We start from the raw sequence: 10,114 nt of genomic DNA, 5'->3' as shown, positions 1-10,114 counted from the left end.
ACACTTGTTAAAGGTCCAGCATCCCTAAAGTTGAAAGTTTGAGCACCCCTGGAATGGAACATGGTGTGATTTACTCTCAAGGATTAAGTAGCATAGCAAGTGTCCTTTGTTCCAAAAATTTTACAGAATTTCAGGTTGCAAAGCTGCTTAGAGACTGTGTGTATAAATGGAGGTTATATATATAACCTTATATATATAACCTTCATATATACACACAGTCTCTAAGCAGCTTTGCAACCTGAAATTCTGTAAAATTTTTGGAACAAAGGACACTTGCTATGCTACTTAATCCTTGAGAGTAAGTCACACCAGCATTAATGTATGGGTGCAATTCAGTGTTCACTAGACACAATTTGTGCACGTTACACAATTCGTGCATGAATATACAATGATGTGCACACTCAGCAAGCTGCTACAACCACAGACCATTGCCAATGTACTTGCATGAGGCACATGTCTTCAAATACCTGTTTGTCCATTCACACAATATTACACTGCTTGTGTTTCTCCCACACATCAGAGTGGACATAGTTTGAAAAGAGGCATCCCTTCTGGAGAGGTGTCATTGCCTTTTTTCTAACTGATGATATTGCAAAATAGAAATATACTCCTTGTCCTCAGCTAACACGTCCTCTTCCCAACTTTCTCCAATAATATATGTTTAATCTCTCTGATTCATCGCCAAACACTGCAGCAGCCTTGGTGGCGTACAATACAGTATATACACTGGACTAGAGCAGTGGTTCTCAAACTTTTTAGTACTGGGACCCGCTTTTTAGAAAGGTCAATCTGTCGGGGCCCACCGGAAGTGATGTCATGACCTGAAGTGACATCATCAAGCAGGAAATGTTTTAACAATCCTAGGCTGCAGTCCTATCCTCACTTACCCAGCAGTAAGCCACGTTGACTATCACTGTTAAAAACATATACATAGTAGCCTGTTCAACGATCAAATTTCCCCAAATGCCTTCACATACTATGGTAGCCTCAAGTCTAATATTTTATAAATAAAATATAGAAATGAATGAGGACCCACTTGACACTGGCTCATGACCCTCAGTTTGAGAAACACTGGACTAGAGGAAAAGTGGTCTGAAGCTGTGGTCCTGTGCATTCTAAAGGGAGGGAGAGCCCAATCCCATGCCTGCCTACTCAGAAGTAAATCCCATTACAGTCAGTGGAGCTTACTCCCAGGAAAGTTTGAATAGGGCTGCAGCCTGAGTCCTTTAGAACTCAGAGAAATTCCCTTCCCAGGAAGGGTCCCCAGGATCGGGGCTCTCCCCAGGGGTCAGTTTGGTCTGTGCGTAGAGTGGCCCTTTGGTCCAATGCAATGCAGTGGGGGGGATCTTTGCAGACCAGCCCCTCTTGCAGAGAAGGACGGACAAGGAGGAGTTAACCCCTATCCCCCCCTCCAAGTGCAAGAGAGACGGAAGGGGAGGGCAGGCAGAGCCTCGTCGGGAGGGGTTCGCAGCAGCGCGGGCTGTTTGCTCATTTCCTGAGGGGGGGTCCGATCCTCCATCCCCCGAGCTCAGCGTGGAGGGCTCGCTGCTGCAGGACCCCCGGCAAGAGCCTCCAGCTGTCTCCAGGACAGGCGAGGATTTCCAGGTAGAGCACGAGGAAAGGGCAGAGGGGGTTGAATGGGGGGGGGGGTGGAGGGCTCTGCTTCCCCTCTTTGCGCACAGTGATCGCAGAAATGGGGAGCGGAGGGAACAGCTTGTCTTTTGTGCCTACTTCCCTGGGCACAGCGTGGGAAGGGGACCCAGGAATCCGAGCCACCTCCCTGTGCAACGCCCCCTTCCCCCCCCAGCCGAGCCGAGCTGAGCTGGTTCCTCATCTCCCAGCACGGGAGGGACTCCAGGCGTCCTGCCTTTTAACCCCAGCAGCCTCCTGCGATCCCACTCAGCCCCGCCCCCTCCTCCCAGGCTGGGGAGGGCGGGGAACCCAGGAGTCCGGGCTCTGGCCCCGCCCTTCCCGGCTCTAAGCTCCTGCTCTCCAACACAACCTCTAAGTCCTCGCATTTAATGGATTTCCCTCCAGTGCTGCCCTCCCCCTTCTGCAACCAGGAGTCTACCGTTGAACTCTTCTCTGCCCTGTGCAACCTCCTTCTTTCCAGCCAGGGCCAGAGAATCCAAGAGTCCTGGCTGCTCAACGCGGATCTCCTACAACCTGGAGCTCCTGGCTCTTAACAGTGTCAATTATGGTTTATCACCTGCTCTTCCTGCCCAGGTGGCTCCCAAATACGACAGTTGCAGTTCACCCCAAAAATGCAGTATGTGCAGCAGGGTGCTAAGGTTTGACCTGCCCCATTAACAGCAGTTTGAGCTGCACTCTGCAGGGGATAATTTTAGATCTATGTGAAATCTAACCTTGAGCCTTGAGAGAAAATGATGGAACATAACTGTGTTGGTTGCATCTTAACTAAAAGAAAAACCACACTGGTCAGTGTTTATTTTTCACATTTTTTATACCACCATCCCTCCAAGGAGCTCAGAGTGGTGCATATAGTTCCTCCCCTCTTTTTGTCCTCACAACAATCCTGTGAGGTAGGTTGGGCTGAGAGACAGTGACTGGCCCAAGATTCACACCGGAGGCTGCATGGCTGAGAAGGGGAGTGTTTAAAAATGTAGGCTGTAGGGTTGATTTCAGACATGCCCTTCCGGAAATGGTACAGTCCTCACTGAAGTTTCTGCCGCCTCGTGTGTTATTTAGAAAATCTAGTCATTCAGGAGAAAAGCAGATGACAGACACTGAGACAAGAAAAGGCTAGCATGTCACACAGCTTGAGGATCTAGTAAAAATAGAAAAAGTGCCATGGGCCATGATTCTCTCTGCGTGCAGAATGACATTGCTCTAGGCCAGGGGTCTCCAAACCCCGGCCTAGGGGCCAGATGCGGCCCGCAGCAAGCCTCTTTCCGGCCCATGGCCAACCTCTTGTCCCCTGAAAGCCTCTGGCCCACTCAGCTGAACATTACCAGAACTGTGCTCTGATTGTGTCTGGAGATTGTTCTAAGGGCCAGAGAGGTTCAATGAATGAACCCATTCATTCATAAGTTCCATCTCTATTTATTTAAATTTTATATTTAAATTTTTTTTCCAGCCCCCAACACCATGCCAGATATTTGATGCGGCCCTCTGGCCAAAAAGTTTGGAGACCCCTGCTCTAGGCATTGGCTTCTCTGTAGTAAAAACCTTTCATATATGCTACATTAGAAGTAAGAGTGAAAAAAGACTCACTTTGGGCTTTCCTGCACTGTCATAGCGGTGCCAATGGGACATGTGCAGCTTCCTGAAGTTGGGTGGTATTCATGGGGGCCTCCTCAAAGTAAGGGAATGTTTGTTCCCTTACCTCAGAGCTGCATTGCCCTTATGTCAGTTTCTAGAGGTGGCAGGTTCATTTTCATGAGCTCCTTGCTCTTGTCTGAGGGTTACTGAAATAGTCTCTTTTCTTTTTCCTTAGGTGCCTTGACCACCACCATCAGGTGATAAATGTTCATGAGCTAAACAGAAATTGGGGCTTTAGAATTAACAGGGGACAACAGTGATCCCCTCCGCCCTGGAAACCAACCATATGATGGCTGCCAAGCCAGGTGAGCCATCAACTTGGGTTCTCAGCTTCCCTTCGCCTCTAGAACCAGGGGTCCAAATCAGTGTTGAAATGGAAGAGAGCTCACCTCCTGTTGGAACCATCAAGGAGATCCTGAAGCGCTCACGGAATCGGAAGGACAGGATGGATCAGAATGAAATGGGCATGAGGCCCCAATGTTGGGAAGTCCGGCAACAGGTCCTCCTGCCCACTCCGAAGGATGAGGAAACTGATGCAAAAACACTTGAGGAGACATTGGGGGATGATATTGAGACTTGTGTGGTCTCTTTTGAAAACATGTCTGACCCCAAAGAAGAAAGAGGGACAAAAACTGAAGTGATGGTTCGGCCCGATTGTGTGATTACTATTGAAGAAGAAGAAGTTGACCTGGAAGAGCAGGAACCAGTGACATCTGGGGCTGTGTCAGAGGATGACATTGAGACCTGTGTGGTCTCTTCCGAAGAAATGGCTGGCCCCAACGAAGAAGATATGACTCAGTCTGAGGTGATAGATGGAGACAGTATCGACAATGAAGACTTGGTGGAATTGGATGAAAACCCAGGCCTCCCCAAAGTTGAGAAGGCTATCCAGACAGATGGGATGCTGAGCAACAGCTCTAAGCTATGTGAGGCCTGCATTGAGAAGGCAGCTGACTCAGAAGAAGAGTTGATAGAGCTTGAGGAGATGTTGGAGGAGAATAACCAGGCCAGTGTGGCTTCCCCAGAGAAAGTGGGGAACCCTAAAGGAGAAGGGATGACTCCAGTGCATGGAGAAATGCAGAAGCCTTCCCCAGAGAAAGTGGGGGAGCCTAAAGGAGAAGGGGTGACCCAAGTGGATGGAGAAATGCAAAAGGCTTGTAACAGTCCAGAACCAGAAGGCAAGGGAGAGAATGAGAAAGACCAGGCAGCCATCTTGGTGGAAGGTGGCATCGTCATAGAGACTGCACGGCAAGGTTTCCGATGGTTCTGCTACCAAGAAGCTGAAGGCCCCCGGAAGGCTTATGGGCAGTTACGGGAACTTTGCCGCCTGTGGCTGAAGCCAGAAAGCCGCAGCAAGGAGCAGATCCTGGAGTTGCTGGTCCTGGAGCAGTTCTTGGCCATTTTGCCCCAAGAAATACAGAGCTGGGTTTGGCAGCAGCACCCAGAGACATGTGCTCAGGCCGTTGATCTGGTGGAGAACTTCCTGACAGGACTGTCTCTCCTTGAGAGACATGGGAAAAAGGTGAGACCCCAGTGGGAATAGTGTGCATACCACCCACATAGCATATTTGGCTGCTCAGGGGGCCATAGGGTAGAGCATTACAGGACATGGAGTTTCTGGGTTGTGGGGTTGAGGTGGTGTGGCAAAAAGGTTGCAGAAGCCTCAGAAGGTGATTTAGACTGAAAAGCTGGGGAGTTGCAGGAAGTTATAAAATGAAACAGAGCGTAGTTTTGATGGCATCCCATAGTTAATTTCGGCACCCAACTTCTGAGATCTGCTGGATTATCTCATAGTGTCCCAATATAGTGTTTGACTAGACAGTGTTTGTGTCTTTTTCCCCTGGCCAGTTTCAGAAGGAATGAAGAAAAGGCACTTGATTCCCAGGTTCAGAATTCAGAATTTATAGCGCATAATCTAAAGAAAGTTGAATCCTTCGAGGTGTGTGATATGAATTTTCTGGACAATTTCAAACTGGAATATTTTCCCATGCCCTCAGTCAATTAGGATCTGATTTAGCATGTTTATTTGAGTTATATTTAGTAAACAAAACAGGTATGTGTGTTAATTTTATATGTTATATAAATATCTTGGAAGTTTTTCCAATAATGAAAGCATTTCAGGAATATTCAATAAATCCCACTTAGGGTGCAGTCATAAGAACATAAGTACATAACTTTCCAGCACTGGCATAGCTGCGCCAGTGGGGCATGTGCTGCATTCTGCAGTTGGGGGGCAGTCATGGAGGCCTCCTCAAGGTAAGGGAATGTTTGTTCCCTTACCTCAGAGTTGCATTGCCCTTATATCAGTGCTGGAAAGTTGGTGAGGATTGCGGCCTTAATGTGGTTTAAATATTTATATGAAATTATTTTTTGTTGGAATACTTGTAAATACTTGAAGACAGGATAGTTCAAGGGCATACAGTTCCTTTACACTGCTTACATTTTAAGAAAAAAAATGAAGGCAATGAAAACTTTTAATGTACTAATTTTGGTACATGCACTCCAGATATGTAGGTATTTCCTAAATATAAACTCTCTTCTTGTGTTGCTTGTATGCATCAATCAATGCATGCAGGGGGAGTGTGGCTGCACCTGCTGGTTCTGCCGCCTCCTCCCACCCCCCCATCTTGAGTGAAACCCATTCTGACTTTCTGCTGAATGCCTGGAGTTTAGGGGACAGGGGCAGGACCAACTTTTGCAGTTCTGCTACCCCTCCTTATAGTGATGGCATGTGAGGAGATTGTCACCTGAAAATAGTTTCAGTAATTGAAACTTTGAAGCTGCCCAATTTGACTGGTATTGTATTTATTTATTTATTAGGTTGCTAATTAATTTTCAGAAACAATGCATTTCTAAAAAGATTTTCTGTGGAGAAATATAGCAGTGGGAGATTTTCCACTCAAATCACTGAATGATGGTTCATACATTCCTGCCCACCCTCTTAGGTAATCTGAAGGGGCTCTCCTTTAAGTGCCAAGTGAGACAGGTGGCAGCTTGGGGGTGAGCCTCCTCTGTAGTGGCAACACAAGTATGGAATTCCCTCCCAGGGGAATTAACTACATCCTCCCTCTTGGCTTTTCTGCAAGGCTCAAAACATACCTGTTTTGTCTGGCATTTGGTTGATGGGTGGATGTTTGCTGTTTGTGCCTCCGCAATAGTGCTGTGGCTTGACTGCTTCCTTGGACTAATTTGTTTCTCCCCCAATGGCTTGACAGTGTGTGTTGGGGTTTGCTTCGTTTTAATGCTTTAGTGTTTAAAGTTATAATTAATGTTTTAATGCTTTGTTTTGATTTTTTTTTTTTACACATTGTTGTGATACATTGTACATTACTTATGGAACTTTGTAAGCTGCCTTGGGCATTTGCTTCGGCATGGGAAAAGTGGGATATAAATTTATCAAATAGATAAATTTTCCCAGATGGCATTGCAAAATAAGGAGAACAAGCAGTTTTGACTGAGCTAAGTGCACGGTGGACTCCTCGGCCCTTTCTTTCTGAGCAAGTTAGAGTTTCAGACTGGTTGAGATGAGGGCTGTGTGCTATCATGTTTCTTTTTAACTTCTTGCTACAGGTTAAGTTAAATTCTGCAACAGAATAAATTAAACATATCAAATGTGCATATCTGTAGTTACCAGTAGTGAATTCAGGTAGTTAAATGCTTATCAGTTTGGAAACAAAAGGAATCCCAAATCAGGTTGTGGTTTTTATATACTTGGGTACACAATAGGTTACACAATAGGGTACATGGGTATATACTATAGTACACAACAGTACACAAGGTACTTCTATATACTTGGTTACACAATAGGGTACATAATAGGTACACAACAGGGCACATGGGTATATACTATAGTACACAAGGTACTTCTATATACTTGGGTACACAATAGTTACACGATAGGGTACACAAGGTGCAATAGGTTGTAAATTAAAGGAAAAACAAACAGCCAAAGAAGAACTGAGTGTGCATTCCAAGAGCCACAAAATGTTGAAGGTGGCAGCAGTTGAACCAGCAGAACCAGACAAGTGGGGGGGGGGGGATTCCGCACCTGTCCTGGGTATGGGCATGAAAGTTGGGAAGAATGTGACATTTTTATGGCAGGTTCCACTTAAACTACAGTACAGGTCCAGGCTTGTTATACACGGATTTGACTCAACATGAATGGCCCCTGTAAATGAGAAGGAATGTGTTGATCCCTGGAGAAGGGGAAAAATGCACCCCTTTAAAATCCCAGTTTAAAAAACGGCTTTTTACTGTTGCAGAGAGACAGTCATACAAGTGATTACAGGTATAAACTAAGTATCCACAGATTTTTCTATCTCAAAGCTGATGAGAAGGGCCCTTTAAATTAAAGGAAAACAGTTGTTTAATAATGCCAGGGAGGGCAGCTGGCTGACAATCCATCAGTCGTTCTCTCTGCAGGCTTCACTCCTCCCTTCCCTGTGAAAGAAGGTTAAATGGCAGCGATTATCACCTCCATTCTTTCCCCCTTGCTGGGGTTCCTGGTGAAGGGAGAGATTGCTGCCTCCTCCTGAAGCCAAAGCACCTGGAGAGACACTGATTGTCTCTGTGTGCTCCATTACAAAGGTCAGCAAGGCTGTTTTTAAATCACCAGAACAAAGAGACTTTGTTTTTTTAAATTGATTTGCTATAGTTCGGTTTTTGCCAGTTCTTGGAACTGAATCCTCATGAATAATAAGACTCAATCTGTACTTATTTTTCTATGAGAAGTTCATGTCTGCCGGTCATGGGAAGTGTCAGAGGCTGCAGTCCTATACTTTTTTGGGATTAAGTCCCATTGAACACAATAGGACTTACTTCTGAGTAGACATGCCTAGAATTGTGCTCAGTGTCTCATCTCCTAATCCTTGGAAGTCAGGTGGAGCTCCTTTGATTTCTCAAGACATTTCCCACATGTGTGCCAGCCTCTGGTGCAGAGACTTGCTGCCTTTTTTTTTTTTTTAAAGGACAAGAGAACACAGAGATTTTCAAGATGCTCACAGGTCCAATACCTTGCTTTTCTACACAATTCACACAATAGTGAGTGTCTTTTTGGGGTGAATAACACAAAGGAAGGTAATTCGCTGCAGGACTGGAAGGGCGGGCTGGGCTAGGGTGGTGAGTGTTTGTTACAACTGTGGAGAGGGGGCACAGAAGTGCAGCATCATCAGTAAACCTTCACCATTTTTGCATTGTTTCAGGCACTGGTGACATTTGAAGAGGTGGCTGTATACTTCTCAGAGGAGGAGTGGAGACTTCTGGATGAGACCCAGAAGCAGGTCTACCGGGAGGTCATGCTGGAGAATTACAAGAACGTCCGGTCACTAGGTGAGAAATAGCTGAATCTGAAGAGAGGACTTGGGGCTGACAGGGGCTTGGGGTTGGTCTCTGAATCAACCAGTCCCCCAGGACTGTTAATCAGCAAATAAATGTCTAACAAAGGAATGGTCTGCCAAATACCCAGGTAAAGGTAATTAGGAATACCCAACTTTTAATGTAGTGCTTACTCAGTTTGCTTTTCATACAGTAACCTTTAGGATGACCCTGTAAAGTAGGTCAGTGTTGTCACCCCTACATAGCATGTTGGAGAGTGGTGGGGGAGGACTGGGGGCTGATAGACAGGGGTTTGCCTCAAGGCACCTTGTGAGCTTATGGTTGAAGTGAGATTTGATACTGCGGAATTCACAGCTCACACTCGTAGCACAGCTCTGCCCTAGCTTTGTCTGTAGGCAGCAGTCAGCCCCTGGCAGCTGTTTCTTCCCCCAAAAGACAACTTTGAGATTTGCATCCTTCTGTGAAACATCCTTTATTTTGTTTTTATTCCTCTGCATTGGCAGGATTTCCAATTAGCAAACCTGATCTCATCTCCAAGGTGGAGAGCAGCAAGGACCAGGAGCTATGCTTCCGTGACCCCCAGGATTCTGGAGAAAGGGAGGCTCCAAGAGACGTGGGTGAGGAAAGACTGCTGCTCCCCCCATCTCTGGTTCTCTGTCTGTGTCCAGGGCAACTCTGGGGTTGCTTGGCAATTGCTCAGCAAGAGCATCTCAAGTAACAAACAGCTTCCTTATCCCTACCAGTTTTCTCCTGCAGTGCACAGTCGCAGGGGAGCATCTACTATGTGCTGGGTTGGGAGTGGGAAGCCAGTGGATCATGGTGTAGCGGGGTGCCACAGAGCTAATTTCAAGCAGACCACCAAATGCCCTCATTGGCTGCTGGAGTTCTTGTCAAGGATGCTGTACTGGGTGGGTGTGGATCTGGTCCAGCAAAGCACTCTTTTGGCCCAATCCAATCTAGGGAAAGCTCACAGGGTGCAGTGCCACCAAAGCATGTGCTCTCCATGCTAGGGGCTGGGGAAGCCCAGGAGAGGTATGTAAAGAAAATTTTTAGTTACCTCTCCATAGGCTACTTGGTCGCCAATGAATCTCTTCAGACCTATGCCAGCTCTTGGGTGGTGTAAATCTGAGGAGCTTCTGGGCCAAGAAAGTGGGATAGGATCTGGCATGCGTGGCTGCCACCAAGATCCACCCTCTCCTGAATTGCCTCCACTCCTGCCCAAACCCTGTCCCTGTTGCCAACTTATCAGCATTGGTGGAGGTTCTGCAGCCAACAGCTGCCGTCATTTGGCTCACCATCTCCTGCACTGTCAGCAGCGAGCCATGGAATGGTGGAGCAGCTGCAGTGGTGGCAGCCCCAGCACTAGCAGATCGTGAATTCCACCAGCGTAAGGTGAGGATAGGATCTGGCTATTAATGCTCTTAAGTAGGAGTGCAAATACTCAAAATCACTGCCTTAGGAGATTCCTGAGCACACACTCTTGTTTTACACATTTAAA

The 10,114-nt window shown here is 46.6% G+C and overlaps 1 protein-coding gene across 1 annotated transcript in view; it reads left to right on the top strand.

Annotated features, from left to right (window-relative positions):
- The first annotated feature begins 1,560 nt into the window (after positions 1-1,560).
- The window catches only part of LOC136653515 (zinc finger protein 850-like), a 29,444-nt gene continuing 20,890 nt past the window's right edge, over positions 1,561-10,114 (top strand). The window contains exons 1-4 of the mRNA XM_066630408.1: positions 1,561-1,605; positions 3,458-4,804; positions 8,484-8,610; positions 9,120-9,233. Of these exons, the coding sequence (XP_066486505.1) occupies positions 3,569-4,804; positions 8,484-8,610; positions 9,120-9,233 (1,477 nt within the window). The 5' untranslated portion in view covers positions 1,561-1,605; positions 3,458-3,568. The remainder of the gene's footprint in view (positions 1,606-3,457; positions 4,805-8,483; positions 8,611-9,119; positions 9,234-10,114) is intronic.

This window comes from Tiliqua scincoides, chromosome 5 (genome assembly GCF_035046505.1).
Source record: "Tiliqua scincoides isolate rTilSci1 chromosome 5, rTilSci1.hap2, whole genome shotgun sequence".
NCBI classification, from domain to species: Eukaryota; Metazoa; Chordata; class Lepidosauria; order Squamata; family Scincidae; genus Tiliqua; species Tiliqua scincoides.
This window is presented reverse-complemented; position numbering and strand designations above follow the sequence as displayed.